A 17174-nucleotide genomic window follows, 5' to 3' on the forward strand; every position below is an offset into this window, starting at 1 on the left:
CAGTAGTTTTGCCACTGTTATCATTTTATATAATGCTAATGTTATCCGTCACTTGCTTATTTATTTTTGATTATATTGCACTGTTTGTGGGTTATATTGTAATTTTTTGTGTACTTTTATTAATAACAGTATTGATATAGTAGAAAAGTAAATACAATGATTTTTTCTTTTGATATGGTCAGCTTAAACGTAGGAAAATAGCCAACAATTTACCATCCTTTCAGACACAAGTACCAAAAAATCCCCCTGTTGTTAAACTATTTCTGTTTAGAATATATATATATATATATATATATATATATATATATAAATCACTCATTGGGGTCTATTGATGGAGCAGTGAAAAGTGTGGAGAAGTTGCCCATGGCAACCAATCAGTTGCTATGTATAATTTTATAGAATGCACTTGATAAATGTTAACTCACAGCTGACTGGTTGCCATGGGCAACTTATCCACTGGCTCACTTCTCCACACTTTTCACTGCTCCATGAATAGACCCCATTGTAACATAAAATATTATTATGTTTTAGGAAGAAACATTACCTGTGTTTCTCAGCTCCTGCGGAACCAGTTCCCAAGACCCCAGATGTGCCAGGCCCAGGACAGTATGAACTTGTTGACTATGAAGGACCCCCCAAACATTACTTTTCTAGTGCTGCATTTGTATCCAACACAAGTCGTTGGGCAGGAGATGTCTCAGGAGCTGATGTTCCCGGGCCAGGTTAGTATAGAAGCTGTGCACAAATCATAAAACACATTTACAGTACACTTATTTATTAGTCTTTTCTGTGGAACTGAGATCACATAACATTGAGATTATGGGGGTCATTCCGAGTTGATCGCACGCTGCCGATTTCTGCAGCACAGTGATCAGGTTACTACTGCGCATGCGTATGCACCGCAATGCGCACGCGCGTCGTACGGGTACAAACAGCATTGTTGCTGGGCAATGCTTCTAGCGACGAATCCATTTGCATGGGTGTTCGCAAGGAGATTGACAGAAAGAGGGCATTTATGGGTGTCAACTGACCGTTTTCTGGGAGTGGTAGGGAAAACGCAGGCGTGTCCAGGCGTTTGCAGGGCGGGCGTCTGACGTCAATTCCCGGGACCGGACAGGCTGAAGTGATCGCAAGGGCTAAGTTCAGACCTACTCTGAAACTGCAAAAAACTCTTTTTCGTCCCGCTCGGCTGCACATGCGATCGCACACTTGCAAAGCGAAAATACACTCCCCCGTGGGCGGCGACTATGCGTTTGCACAGCTGCAAAAGTAGCTAGCGAGCGAACAACTCAGAATGAGGGCCTATGTCTGAAAGTTACATCGCTGCATTGTCTGATACCAAAATATCAAATCAAGAATTTTTCATTATATTGTAACTTGTAATGAACTTCAGTTTACTCTTTAATATGCAAGATCAATACACTATCTCTGCTGACTGGCTGAGTTATTATGGCAGGATAAATTGTCCGGTTCAACAATTAAATGTAACTGAAAAAACTCCCATACCCAGCCCGTTCTGGCTGTTGGACAGCTCCTTCTCTTTTCTCTATGGCTATACACAGCCTAAGTGCTAAATAATATACCAAGGGCTCTATCCAATGAGGTTTGAGTCTGTTAATGCGAGTTTGTTTCATGAAACTCGCAGACTTTGCACAAATGCACATACCCAAAAAATGTGAGATTCAGTTACAAATCACGGAAGTTGCAAAATGTGACCTGAGAGAAGAGCATGAAAAAGTAGGGAGACCTTCCTGAACCCCATAAAAGTGCCAAAAAATGCAAAACAAAAAATTTGATTTTGGGTAATTTAAGTGGCAATTCCAAAAATAAAAAAATAAAAAAAGGAATAATTTTTAATTGAAATTGACTTTAGTTCAATTTAGGGTGTATAAAACTAATGAAAAAGTAGATTATGCGGTAACCTTTTTTTTAGCCCCCAAAATTACATGTAGTTATTGGCCCTATTAAGTTAAATGAAAACTTTCAAATGCCTTTCAAAAGCTACTCGAAAACTTTTCAAATTTAGGCGCTGGTTTGCAAAGGTCCGAAGCAAGTCCTGACATTTTTACTTTAAAATAAAGATTTTCCCCACCTTTCATACAAAAAAACAGTTTTTATGACATTGGTAAGTAACACTTATTATTTTATGGTGTGAGTACCATTTATATAGCCATGAAATAATAACTGTTGCCCGTTATAAAAACATTTTATAGAGGTAAAAACAGACGCAAATTTACCCTTAACTGTACTTTTGACTGGTAGCAAGTTCTAGCTGCATCCCCTGACTTGTACATAATCATGGCCTGTCATTTCCTCCTTGTCAGTGATATACTGTACTGTACTGTAGTTGCTGCTCTTTGTTTCCTGGAATCGTCAACTTGTGTACTGTCACCAACTTGTCCTCGACATCACCTTTGCTTCAATTATTTTACATTGATCCCTTCACTGTGTTCCAAAGCTCCGACTGTTCTTGAATCTAGGTAAACTTCCTTCTGCCTATCTTTTAAAAAGAAACTGCATCCGATTCTGACTCCAGATAATGACACATTAATTTCCACATATTATACATATGGCAATGTCTGGACATATCTGAAGTCATCTTTTTTTTTTGCATCAACATTTTGATGGTGGACATTTATTATTGATTTATCAGTCAACAAGCAACTGTTACATTAATGAAAATTGCTGGTGGTGATGCCATAGCACACAGTCCATCCTTTGCTTTTGTTCTGAATTGTATCTGTCTGGTTGCTATGGACAAAAACACATTGTTATCTTTGCAAAAGATTTCAAAAATATCCACCATTGTGTTTCTGTGTTGTATTTGTCATGATACACAAGAGCATTATACTTAAAACAGGACAGGTGTTTCAAATGTGACTCATTACATGGGACACATGTAAAACACTGCCTTATCACAGGTTTTGCATTTTTCTCATCCACAGACAATAAAGAGGTCATTAATAATATCAAAGAGTGATTCTTAAATGTTCACATTCCACATTGGTAGATCTTGCAATAGCCGTAGGGGTGTGAATGCGTGAAGATGTCAGTATAAGATAGTGCTTGAACACATGGCTTATTCTTTGAAGGAATGCTGCTTAGGCACATAATGTTCTTACTGACACAATCTTAACTATTTCATTACCGAAGGCTTGTAGTCATGTTTTAGCATTAATATTTTTATTTACCTGGAAGTGTCAGGATAGATTAGCGAACATGCTATGTACAGTCAAAAAGAAGTGATCTTTGCCAAATGTTTTACTAGAAATATTATTATGTTTTTTGGCACTCTTCTTTTTTAATACAATATACAATGCCGTTTTTGCAGCAACAACAGTGACACCTGCAGGCTGTATTAATGATGAAGTGCTGAGGACATTTTTTCAGAAGTGCACTACTGTGGCTAGGACAGTTTGTACAAGGCAAAACTATTATTATTATTATTATCCTTTATTTATATGGCGCCACAAGGGTTCTGCAGCGCCCAATTACAGAGTACATAAAAAAAATCAAACATGAAAACAGCAACTTACAGTTGATGACAGTATAGGACAAGTAGAGGGTAAATGAACATAGTTACATCAGCGGATGACACTGGAATAAGTATCAGGTGGCAGAAGACTGCTGGATTTGGTTCAGTTGAAGATTATTAAAGTAAGAAAGGATAAGCACATGAGGGAAGAGGGCCCTGCTCGTGAGAGCTTACATTCTAAAGGGGAGGGGTAGACAGACAGGGGTGACACAGATGGGGTACATAGAGAGCGTAGAACAGAGGGTTAGGATGAGATTTGTCTGGGTTTGGTGAGGAAGTGGGTCCTGAGAGCCCGTTTGAAGTTTTGTAGAGAGGTGGAGAGTCTGAGGGGGAGAGGTAGGGAATTCCAGAGAAGTGGTGCAGCACGTGAAAAATCTTGGAGGTAGGAGTGGGAGGAAGTAATCCGTAGGCAGGAGAGTCGGCGTGCATTAGCAGAGCGAAGAGGACGGGTGGGAGTGTAAAGGGAGATAAGGTCAGAGATGTATCTGTTGTCCTCATTCATAAATGACGTGTCAGAAGAAAATTCTAAAATGTCACAAACTAAGGACCTTATTCAGAGATGAATGCAGATCACTGTATATGCAGCAGCACAGGGCAAGGCCTCCCAGCATGTTGGAGGCCTCCTCCCGATGCGTCCGCAATTAGATATACATACTAGCAGTGCCTAGCCGTTGTTGTTGAGTGCTTATTCATTTTATTCAATTATACATATTTTTGGTTATGGTTTATTAGTTCTTGTACATTCTAATTATTGTATTGCCTTTCAGATTGTAGGATCTGTGGGCAGACATGGGTTTAGTGGGTGCACTGAGGGGGAGGGGGGGCATATGTCCTAGTCATTTTAAATAAACCAATGTAACTGGTTAGCCGCCGAGGCCATATTTCCGGCAATGTCTTTGGATTTTATTATATGTGTTTCAGGAATTTCCAGTAACCCGTTAACTTTGGGGCTATATATTTTATTTGATACTCATATTAAAAGCTAAGTTGGTATGGTAAATACTGTACATTTTTCCTTATGCATGAGTGCCCCCCAAAAAGATTCTTCTTTTCTCTATCCTACATATTAGAAAGACAGTGTCAGGGAAGGAGAGAGTGAGACAGTGTCAGGGAGAGAGAGAGAGAGAGTGTGAGGGAGAGGGAGAGAGAGGCAGTATCAAAGAGAGAGAGAGGGGCAGTATCAGGAAGAGACAGTGTCAGGGAGTGAGGGAGAGAGAGAGAGGGGGGCAGTATCAGGGAGAGAGAGAGACAGTGTCAGAGAGAGAGAGTGAGTGAGAGTGTCAGGGAAAGAGAGAGAGAGAGGAGCAAGAGAGAGAGTGTCAGGGGGAGATAGGGCGGGGGAACGAGCAGAAGATACATTACCTGTCCTGAATACAGCAGAGGTTTCTGATGGGGGTGGGGACTTCACTTAATTAGGTCCCGCCCATTAAATACCTGTGAATTGCAGCACTGGTGACTGCTCTGCAGCTGAGACTCAGAGCCAGCCACGTAAGGCCCCCGCACCCCCCACTACATCCTCCATGTGGCTCCAACCTGCAGGGGAAGGGGGTGCTATCTGCGGCCGTTCTGACTATGGGCGAGGGTGAAGGGGTAGCGGCGGGCCTTGGAGGCAGTCTATGACTGGGTTTAGGGAGCCCATGACTTGGTGCAGGGGGAGCAGCGGGCCCTGGAAGCAGCTCTGGCCCCATAGCAGTTGCACTTCCTACACCAGTAGTTTCGCCACTGTTATCAATTTATATAATGCTAATGTTATCCGTCACGCACTTATTTATTTTTGATTATTTCTCTGACGTCCTAGTGGATGCTGGGAACTCCGTAAGGACCATGGGGAATAGACGGGCTCCGCAGGAGACTAGGCACTCTAAGAAATAATTAGGACTACTGGTGTGCACTGGCTCCTCCCTCTATGCCCCTCCTCCAGACCTCAGTTAGAATCTGTGCGAGGCTCGAGCTGGTTGCACACTAGGGGCTCTCCTGAGCTCTTAGTAAAGAAAGTATTTATTAGGTTTTTTATTTTCAGTGAGATCTGCTGGCAACAGACTCACTGCTACGAGGGACTTAGGGGAGAGAAGCGAACCTACCTGCTTGCAGCTAGCTTGGGCTTCTAGGCTACTGGACACCATTAGCTCCAGAGGGATCGAACACAGGCCCAGCCTCGGTCGTCTGGTCCCGGAGCCGCGCCGCCGTCCCCCTTGCAGAGCCAGAACCAAGAAGAACGTCCTGGAAATCGGCGGTTGAAGACTCCGGTCTTCATTAAGGTAGCGCACAGCACTGCAGCTGTGCGCCATTGCTCCCCATGCACACCACATACTCCGGTCACTGATGGGTGCAGGGCGCTGGGGGGGGCGCCCTGGGCTGCAATTAGATTACCTTAAAATGGCAAAAAACACATAATATATAGTCTAATAAACTATATATGTGTAAAAATCCCCTGCCATAATATTAATATAAAGAGCGGGAGAAGCCCGCCGAAAAAGGGGCGGGGCTATCTCCCTCAGCACACTGGCGCCATTTCCTCTTCACAGCTCCGCTGGAAGGACGCTCCCCAGGCTCTCCCCTGCAGTTTCCAGGCTCAATAGGGTAAAAAAGAGAGGGGGGGCACTAAATTTAGGCGCAATACTGTGTATTATAGCTGCTATAGAGAAAATCACTTTGTGTAGTGTAAATCCCTGTTTATATAGCGCTGTGGTGTGTGCTGGCATACTCTCTCTCTGTCTCCCCAAAGGACTTTGTGGGGTCCTGTCCTCAGTCAGAGCATTCCCTGTGTGTGTGCGGTGTGTCGGTACGGCTGTGTCGACATGTTTTATGAGGAGGCTTATGTGGAGGCGGAGCAGGTGCCGATAAATGTGATGTCACCCCCTGCGGGGTCGACACCAGAGTGGATGGATATGTGGAAGGTATTAACCGACAGTGTCAACTCCTTACATAAAAGGCTGGATGACGTAACAGCCGTGGGACAGCCGGCTTCTCAGCCCGTGCCTGCCCAGGCGTCTCAAAGGCCATCAGGGGCTCAAAAACGCCCGCTACCTCAGATGGCAGACACAGATGTCGACACGGAGTCTGACTCCAGTGTCGACGACGACGAGACTAATGTACATTCCACTAAGGCTATCCGTTGCATGATTACGGCAATGAAAAATGTGTTGCACATTTCTGACATTAACCCAAGTACCACTAAAAAGGGTATTATGTTTGGGGAGAAAAAGCAACCAGTGGTTTTTCCCCCTTCAGATGAGTTAAATGAAGTGTGTGAAGAAGCGTGGGCTTCCCCTGATAAAAAACTAGTGATTTCTAAAAAGTTACTAATGGCGTACCCTTTCCCGCCAGAGGACAGGGTACGTTGGGAGACATCCCCAAGGGTGGATAAAGCGCTCACACGCTTGTCAAAAAAGGTGGCACTACCGTCTCAGGATACGGCCGCCTTAAAGGAGCCTGCGGATAGAAAGCAGGAGGCTATCCTGAAGTCTGTATATATACACACTCAGGTACTATACTGAGACCTGCTATTGCTTCAGCATGGATGTGCAGTGCTGCAGCAGCGTGGTCTGATTCCCTATCTGATAATATTGATTCCCTTGACAGGGACACTATATTGCTAACCATAGAGCATATTAAAGACGTAGTCTTATACATGAGAGATGCACAGAGGGATATTTGCCGGCTGGCATCTAGAATAAATGCAATGTCCATTTCTGCCAGGAGAGTATTATGGACTCGGCAGTGGACAGGTGATGCGGATTCTAAAAGGCACATGGAGGTTTTGCCTTACAAGGGTGAGGAATTGTTTGGGGATGGTCTCTCGGACCTCGTTTCCACAGCGACAGCTGGGAAGTCGACATCTTTACCCCAGGTTCCCTCGCAGCCAAAGAAAGCACCGTATTATCAGGTACAGTCCTTTCGGCCCCAGAAAGGCAAGCGGGTTAAAGGCGCATCCTTTCTGCCCAGAGGCAGGGGTAGAGGGAAAAAGCTGCACCATACAGCCAGTTCCCAAGAACAGAAATCCTCCCCTGCTTCCACTAAATCCACCGCATGACGCTGGGGCTCCACTGGTGGAGCCAGGTGCGGTGGGGGCCCGTCTCCGGAACTTCAGCGACCGGTGGGTTCGCTCACAGGTGGATCCCTGGGTTCTACAAGTGGTATCTCAGGGATACAAGCTGGAATTCGAGACGTCTCCCCCTCGCCTTTACCTCAAATCAGCCTTGCCAGCTACTCCCCCGGACAGGGAGGTAGTGCTGGCGGCAATTCACAAGCTGTTCCTCCAGCAGGTGATAATAAAAGTTCCCCTCCTTCAACAGGGACAGGGTTACTAATCCACAATGTTTGTGGTACCGAAACCAGACGGTTCGGTGAGACCCATTCTAAATTTAAAATCCTTGAACACTTATATAAGAAGGTTCAAGTTCAAAATGGAATCGCTCAGGGCGGTTATTGCAAGCCTGGAAGAAGGGGATTACATGGTATCACTGGACATCAAGGATGCGTACCTGCATGTCCCCATTTACCCATCTCACCAGGTGTACCTCAGATTTGTGGTACAAGACTGCCATTACCAATTCCAGACGTTGCCGTTTGGTCTGTCCACGGCACCGAGGGTATTTACCAAGGTAATGGCCGAAATGATGATACTCCTTCGAAAGAAGGGAGTTATAATTATCCCATACTTGGACGATCTATAAAGGCGAGGTCCAGGGAGCAGTTGTTGGTCGGAGTAGCACTATCTTAGGAAGTGCTACAACAGCACGGCTGGATTCTGAATATTCCAAAGTCGCAGCTGGTTCCTATGACGCGTCTGCTGTTCCTGGGTATGATTCTGGACACAGAACAGAAGAAGGTGTTTCTCCCGGAGGAGAAGGCCAAGGAGTTGTCATCTCTGGTCAGAGACCTCCTAAAACCAAAACAGGTGTCGGTGCATCACTGCACGCGAGTCCTGGGAAAGATGGTAGCTTCTTACGAAGCAATTCCATTCGGCAGGTTCCATGCAAGGATCTTTCAGTGGGATCTGTTAGACAAGTTGTCCGGATCGCATCTTCAGATGCATCGGCTGATCACCCTGTCCCCGAGGGCCAGGGTGTCTCTGCTGTGGTGGCTGCAGAGTGCTCATCTTCTAGAGGGCCGCAGATTCGGCATACAGGACTGGGTCCTGGTGACCACGGATGCAAGCCTCCGAGGTTGGGGGGCAGTCACGCAGGGAAGAAACTTCCAAGGACAATGGTCGAGTCAGGAGGCTTCCCTACACATAAATATTCTGGAACTAAGGGCCATTTACAATGCCCTAAGTCAGGCAAGACCCCTGCTTCAAAACCAGCCGGTGCTGATTCAGTCAGACAACATCATGGCGGTCGCCCATGTAAACCGACAGGGCGGCACAAGAAGCAGGATGGTGATGGCAGAAGCCACAAGGATTCTCCGATGGGCGGAAAATCACGTGATAGCACTGTCAGCAGTGTTCATTCCGGGAGTGGACAACTGGGAAGCAGACTTCCTCAGCATGCACGACCTCCACCCGGGAGAGTGGGGACTTCATCCAGAAGTCTTCCAACTGATTGTAAACCGTTGGGAAAGGCTACAGGTGGACATGATGGCGTCCCGCCTAAACAAAAAGCTAAAAAGATATTGCGCCAGGTCAAGGGACCCTCAGGCGATAGCTGTGGACGCTCTAGTGACACCGTGGGTGTACCAGTCGGTTTATGTGTTCCCTCCTCTTCCTCTCATACCAAAGGTGCTGAGGATAATAAGAAAAAGAGGAGTAAGAACTATACTCATCGTTCCGGATTGGCCAAGAAGGACTTGGTACCCGGAACTGCAAGAAATGATCTCAGAGGACCCTTGGCCTCTGCCTCTCAGACAGGACCTGCTACAGCAGGGGCCCTGTCTGTTCCAAGACTTACCGCGGCTGCGTTTGACGGCATGGCGGTTGAACGCCAGATCCTGATGGAAAAGGGCATTCCGGTTGAAGTCATCCCTACGCTGATAAAAGCTAGGAAAGATGTGACAGCAAAGCATTATCACCGCATATGGCGAAAATATGTTGCTTGGTGTGAGGCTATGAAGGCCCCCACAGAAGAATTTCAGCTGGGTCGATTTCTGCACTTCCTACAGTCAGGAGTGACTATGGGCCTAAAATTGGGTTCCATTAAAGTCCAGATTTCGGCGCTGTCTATTTTCTTTCAAAAAGAACTGGCTTCACTGCCTGAAGTTCAGACGTTTGTTAAGGGAGTGCTGCATATTCAGCCCCCTTTTGTGCCCCCAGTGGCACCTTGGGATCTCAACGTTGTGTTGGATTTCCTAAAATCACATTGGTTTGAGCCACTTCAGACCGTGGAATTAAAATATCTCACGTGGAAAGTGGTCATGCTTTTGGCCTTGGCTTCGGCTAGGCGGGTGTCAGAATTGGCGGCTTTGTCCTGTAAAAGCCCTTATCTGATCTTCCATATGGACAGAGCAGAATTGAGGACGCGTCCCCAATTCCTCCCTAAGGTGGTATCAGCGTTTCATTTGAACCAGCCTATTGTGGTGCCTGCGGCTACTCGGGACTTGGAGGCCTCTAAGTTGCTGGACGTAGTCCGGGCCCTGAAAATCTATGTTTCCAGGACGGCTAGAGTCAGAAAGACTGACTCGCTGTTTATCCGGCATGCACTCAACAAGCTGGGTGCTCCTGCTTCTAAGCAGACTATTGCTCGCTGGATCTGCTCCACGATTCAACTTGCAGATTCTGCGGCTGGACTGCCGCATCCTAAATCAGTAAAGGCCCATTCCATGAGGAACGTGGGCTCTTCTTGGGCGGCTCCCCGAGGGGTCTCGGCTTTACAACTTTGCCGAGCTGCTACCTGGTCGGGATCAAACACGTTTGCAAAATTCTACAAATTTGATACCCTGGCTGAGGAGGACCTTGAGTTTGCTCATTCGGTGCTGCAGAGTCATCCGCACTCTCCCGCCCGTTTGGGAGGTTTGGTATAATCCCCATGGTCCTTACGGAGTTCCCAGCATCCACTAGGACGTCAGAGAAAATAAGAATTTACTCACCGGTAATTCTATTTCTCGTAGTCCGTAGTGGATGCTGGGCGCCCATCCCAAGTGCGGATTGTCTGCAATACTTGTATATAGTTATTGCCTAACTAAAGGGTTATTGTTATGAGCCATCTGTTCGTGAGGCTCAGTTGTTATTCATACTGTTAACTGCGTATAGTATCACGAGTTGTACGGTGTGATTGGTGTGGCTGGTATGAGTCTTACCCGGGATTCCAAATCCTTTCCTTGTTGTGTCAGCTCTTCCGGGCACAGTTTCCCTAACTGAGGTCTGGAGGAGGGGCATAGAGGGAGGAGCCAGTGCACACCAGTAGTCCTAATTCTTTCTTAGAGTGCCCAGTCTCCTGCGGAGCCCGTCTATTCCCCATGGTCCTTACGGAGTTCCCAGCATCCACTACGGACTACGAGAAATAGAATTACCGGTGAGTAAATTCTTATTATTGCACTGTTTGTGGGTTATATTGTAATTATTTGTGTGCTTCTATTAATAACAGTATTGCTATAGCAGAAAAGTAAATACAATTTTTTTTTTCTTTTAATATGGCCAGCCTGAACCTAGGGTAATAGCCAACAATTTACCATCCTTTCAGACGCAAGTACAAAAAAATCCCCCTGTTGTTAAACTATTTCTGTTTAGACTATATATATATATATATATATATATATATATATATATATATACTGCTCAAAAAAATAAAGGGAACACTAAAATAACACATCCTAGATCTGAATGACTGAAATATTCTTATTAAATACTTTGTTCTTTACATAGTTGAATGTGCTGACAACAAAATCACACAAAAATTATCAATGGAAATCAAATTTATTAACCCATGGAGGTCTGGATTTGGAGTCACACTCATAATTAAAGTGGAAAAACACAAAGTATTTACTAAGAATATTTCATTCACTCAGATCTAGGATGTGTTATTTTAGTGTTCCCTTTATTTTTTTTGAGGTCTATTGATGGAGCAGTGAAAAGTGTGGAGAAGTGAGCCAGTGGAGAAGTTGCCCATGGCAACCAATCAGTTGCTATGTATAATTTTATAGTATGCACTATACTCCTTCCGCTGCGTCCGCAATCAGATACACATACTAGCAGTGCCTAGCTGTCGTTGTTGAGTGTTTATTCATTGTATTCAATGATACATATTTTTTTTCTTCCACTCGTCTGTCTTGAGATCGTCTGTTTACCAGTTCCTTCAGTATGTAAATACCTCACTGTAAACCACATTGTGTTTCTTATTAATGTCATCTGTTATGAGTATGATTTGATTGGTGGCATCACCAATGTGGGAGAGACTGACCATGTGAGAAGACCTCACTGCGCAAGTCCACACCGATGACATTAAAGGACTGGCCATGTGCTTTGTATATTGTCATTTAAAAACATATTCCTGACTCTGGGTTTGGCAGCACATGGAGTAGACGCGCTCCCTGTCAGCTCCGGTGCCCGCCACCTCATACCCTGCTCATCGCGCGTCTGGGCGTCCCCGCTAGTACCTCAACTGTGCCCCAGCCTCCCCGGCGTCTCCTCCCATATTTATGGAGCGATTTCTGGCCGTAGGCATGTCTGGAAAGCCTCCCTGCTTCAAACACGATAGTGACCGAAGCGCCACATCTAAGATGGCCGCCGCAGCAACGGCTCCCAGAACTTCAGAGCCTGCAGCTCACATGGAGACACAGGTACACAACCGGCTTCCTAAGCCCTCGGGTCCTGATACTATCCCCCTCACACCCGCTGGGTCTACTCTCTCCTATGGGGACATTGTTAAAGCTGTTAAAGAAACAGTACAGCCTTTACTGCAGGAACAAGCTCAGACTCAGGCTTCAGCATTGCAGCAAGTAGTGCTGGATATTAAAAGTCAATATAAGCAGCTAACAAAACATGTGGTTCACATAGAGCAAACAATGGGCTCCAATTTTCAAGATATTGCTGATTTGAAAGAGTCTACAGTAAAACTCCAAAAATCAGATTACCAAGTCTAAGCGAAGCTTGACGACCTAGACAATAGAAACAACTTGCATCTGATTGGCTTACCCAAATCGGTCCGTATCCTTCTTTATACCGTTTTCTCCGTCATACCCTTCCTGAGTTATTAGATATAAAAGAAGTCTGTACAGACTTAGTTATTGAATGGGCCCACAGAACTGGCCCTACCAGACCCTCCAATTCTGATACCAGTCCACGTGCATTATTGTTTAAATTTCTGAACTTCCTTCACAAGGAGGCCCTATGGTCGGCATCTCACCGTAAAAAAGATCTGTTGTGGGAAGGGGCTAAATTGCTTCTGTTTCAAGATTACTCCCCAGAGCTGACGAGATTGCCTTTTCTCCAACCTGTTCTAAACTAGTAGCCGCAGGCCGGAAATTCGCCCTCCTTCACCCAGCAAGACTGCGGATCTTTGATGGTAATACGTTTCAGGACTTTAATACCCCAGAAGATGCAGAGGCCTTCCTCGCAGATGAAGATTCCTCAGCTACTGCTGATTTGGGCTGAATACCTCTCCACCCTATATGCAATTCTCCTACTACTCGGATGTCACTCCGGCTTCCTTATTGGATACTGCTCATATAATTGCCCTGTTGTTATACACGAAGGCTATTATCTAGTGCTGGTTGCTGATATATGTGACTTTTCTGGATCTAAGCCTCTATACCATATTGCTCCCACATGTTTTCTCCTGGTTATGAGACTCCTCTGGACTGATTCTTATTGCTACTGCTCTGTTTGCTTGCAGGTTTATTTTCTTTGAAAATTTTTATTACAGTTGTGAGGTTACGATGTTTGTACCCTCTAGGGCTCCTAGAATCTTATCTTCCTCTGTTCTATTCTTCACGCCGTGAATTCAGTATGTATGTTTTTTTAGAAGATGCTCTTATCCTGAGTTTCTTCTATTGCTTTTTGTTTCTATATGTTTGTCTCATGCTCCCTATCCCCTCCCCTCCTTTTGTGTCACCTTTTATTGATTTTGGGTTACGTTATTTCTCTCTTATTACTACCCTAGCTGATTGTGGTTCTTCTGATGGGGCAACAGCAGGTCTTCACTCTACCGGTGGAATCTATAATATCTTGAATGTTCTATAATGTCTGTATTCCGAATTGGTTCATGGAATGTGGGCGGTATACATTCACCAGTCAAGAGAAAAAAATAGTTGTTATATCTTAACAAATTGCGTCTAGATGTGATATTTATGCAGGAGACTCACCTTCTCTTCCCAGAGGCCCAGAAACTTGGTATGTTGGGATGGAAAGTGGTGGCGGACGCCCCCTTCTCCTCCAAAGCCAGAGGAGTGTTGTTTTTGGCTGAACATGCTCTGGAACTGGAGATGATCTCTTCCATAAAAGACCCTGAGGGACGATTTATTATCCTAGAGGTTGACATATTAACCACTAGTTATGTCTTATGCTCAGTCTATGCTCCTAATGTATACTCAAAGAAATGTTTTCAATTATTGTTAGCAAAACTTTATTCTTTTTCTTCTCTCCCCTGATAGCTGGGGGTGATTTTAATATATTTTCCTCAAAGTATATGGATTTTTCCTCCTCTTCCCGTACTTGCTTTCTTCCTACACTGGGTATTCCGTATGTATAGAGTGGCAGCTCAATGTGACCGACATCTGGAGATTTCTCCACCCCATTGACAAGGAGTACACCTACCTCTCTGCGGCTCAACATACTCTCTCTAGAATAGATTGTGTGTTATTGTCTGATTCCCTAGTTGTTAGTGCTATTGACTCCGCCATAGGGCCAATGGCACTTTCGGATCATTCTGTTGTCTGGGTTTCTATCTCCTCCAGGCTAGATGTGGGTGCTTATAAGCGCTGGCATTTTCCAACCGACTTTTCATTCTCTTTAGATTTTCACAAAGAGTTAGCGGTGTTATGGGATGAATACAATAATGATAATGCACATATGGCTCAGACTGACCCGTTGACTTTCTGGCAGGCCTCTAAAGCAGTCTTACGAGAAATTTAAAGAGTCACCCTCTCCTCTTTTTCCAAACGTAGTTACCTCGATGTCAAGGTTGCATTTGATGCGGTTATGACTAGAGATGAGCGGGTTCGGTTTCTTTGAATCCGAACCCGCACGAACTTCACTTTTTTTTTCACGGGTCCGAGCGACTCGGATCTTCCCGCCTTGCTCGGTTAACCCGAGCGCGCCCGAACGTCATCATGACGCTGTCGGATTCTCGCGAGGCTCGGATTCTATCGCGAGACTCGGATTCTATATAAGGAGCCGCGCGTCGCCGCCATTTTCACACGTGCATTGAGATTGATAGGGAGAGGACGTGGCTGGCGTCCGCTCCATTTAGATTAGATTTAGAAGAGAGAGAGAGAGAGAGATTGCTGTGATACTGTAGATTAGAAGAGAGTGCAGAGTGCAGACAGAGTTTAGTGACTGACGACCACAGTGACCAGTGACCACCAGAGACAGTGCAGTTGTTTGTTTTATTTAATATATCCGTTCTCTGCCTGAAAAAAACGATACACAGTCACACAGTGACTCAGTCTGTGTGCACTGCTCAGCCCAGTGTGCTGCACATCAATGTATTGTATATAAAGCTTATAATTGTGGGGGAGACTGGGGAGCACTGCAGGTTGTTATAGCAGGAGCCAGGAGTACATGATAAATAATATTATATTAAAATTAAACAGTGCACACTTTTGCTGCAGGAGTGCCACTGCCAGTGTGACTAGTGGTGACCAGTGCCTGACCACCAGTATATTAGTAGTATTGTATACTATCTCTTTATCAACCAGTCTATATTAGCAGCAGACACAGTACAGTGCGGTAGTTCACGGCTGTGGCTACCTCTGTGTCGGCACTCGGCAGGCAGTCCGTCCATCCATAATTGTATTATATACCACCTAACCGTGGTTTTTTTTTTCTTTCTTTATACCGTCGTCATAGTCATACTAGTTGTTACGAGTATACTACTATCTCTTTATCAACCAGTGTACAGTGCGGTAGTTCACGGCTGTGGCTACCTCTGTGTCGGAACTCGGCAGGCAGTCCGTCCATCCATAATTGTATTATAATATATACCACCTAACCGTGTTTTTTTTTTCGTTCTTTATACCGTCGTCATACTAGTTGTTACGAGTATACTACTATCTCTTTATCAACCAGTGTACAGTGCGGTAGTTCACGGCTGTGGCTACCTCTGTGTCGGAACTCGGCAGGCAGTCCGTCCATCCATAATTGTATTATAATATATACCACCTAACCGTGGTTTTTTTTTCGTTCTTTATACCGTCGTCATACTAGTTGTTACGAGTATACTACTATCTCTTTATCAACCAGTGTACAGTGCGGTAGTTCACGGCTGTGGCTACCTCTGTGTCGGCACTCGGCAGGCAGTCCGTCCAACCATAATTGTATTATATACCACCTAACCGTGGTTTTTTTTTCATTCTTTATACCGTCGTCATACTAGTTGTTACGAGTATACTACTATCTCTTTATCAACCAGTGTACAGTGCGGTAGTTCACGGCTGTGGCTACCTCTGTGTCGGCACTCGGCAGGCAGTCCGTCCAACCATAATTGTATTATATACCACCTAACCGTGGTTTTTTTTTCATTCTTTATACCGTCGTCATACTAGTTGTTACGAGTATACTACTATCTCTTTATCAACCAGTGTACAGTGCGGTAGTTCACGGCTGTGGCTACCTCTGTGTCGGCACTCGGCAGCCCGTCCATAATTGTATATACCAGTGACCTAACCGTGGTTTTTTTTTCTTTCTTTATACATACATACTAGTTACGAGTATACTATCTCTTTATCAACCAGTCTATATATTAGCAGCAGACACAGTACAGTGCGGTAGTTCACGGCTGTGGCTACCTCTGTGTCGGCACTCAGCAGCCCGTCCATAATTGTATATACCACCTAACCGTGGTTTTTTTTTCTTTCTTTATACATACATACTAGTTACGAGTATACTATCTCTTTATCAACCAGTCTATATATTAGCAGCAGACACAGTACAGTGCGGTAGTTCACGGCTGTGGCTACCTCTGTGTCGGCACTCCGCAGCCCGTCCATAATTGTATATACCAGTGACCTAACCGTGGTTTTTTTTTCTTTCTTTATACATACATACTAGTTACGAGTATACTATCTCTTTATCAACCAGTCTATATATTAGCAGCAGACACAGTACAGTGCGGTAGTTCACGGCTGTGGCTACCTCTGTGTCGGCACTCGGCAGCCCGTCCATAATTGTATATACCAGTGACCTAACCGTGGTTTTTTTTTCTTTCTTTATACATACATACTAGTTACGAGTATACTATCTCTTTATCAACCAGTCTATATATTAGCAGCAGACACAGTACAGTGCGGTAGTTCACGGCTGTGGCTACCTCTGTGTCGGCACTCGGCAGCCCGTCCATAATTGTATATACCAGTGACCTAACCGTGGTTTTTTTTTCTTTCTTTATACATACATACTAGTTACGAGTATACTATCTCTTTATCAACCAGTCTATATATTAGCAGCAGACACAGTACAGTGCGGTAGTTCACGGCTGTGGCTACCTCTGTGTCGGCACTCGGCAGCCCGTCCATAATTGTATACTAGTATCCAATCCATCCATCTGCA

At 44.9% G+C, this 17174-nt stretch overlaps 1 protein-coding gene across 2 annotated transcripts in view; it reads left to right on the plus strand.

Annotated features, from left to right (window-relative positions):
• The window catches only part of STPG1 (sperm tail PG-rich repeat containing 1), a 221110-nt gene that overhangs the window by 134009 nt on the left and 69927 nt on the right, over nt 1–17174 (plus strand). For both annotated transcript variants that reach the window (XM_063954298.1, XM_063954299.1), the window contains one exon: nt 532–722. In XM_063954298.1, the coding sequence (XP_063810368.1) occupies nt 532–722 (191 nt within the window). The remainder of the gene's footprint in view (nt 1–531; nt 723–17174) is intronic.

This window comes from Pseudophryne corroboree, chromosome 2 (assembly GCF_028390025.1).
Source record: "Pseudophryne corroboree isolate aPseCor3 chromosome 2, aPseCor3.hap2, whole genome shotgun sequence".
NCBI classification, from domain to species: domain Eukaryota; kingdom Metazoa; phylum Chordata; class Amphibia; order Anura; family Myobatrachidae; genus Pseudophryne; species Pseudophryne corroboree.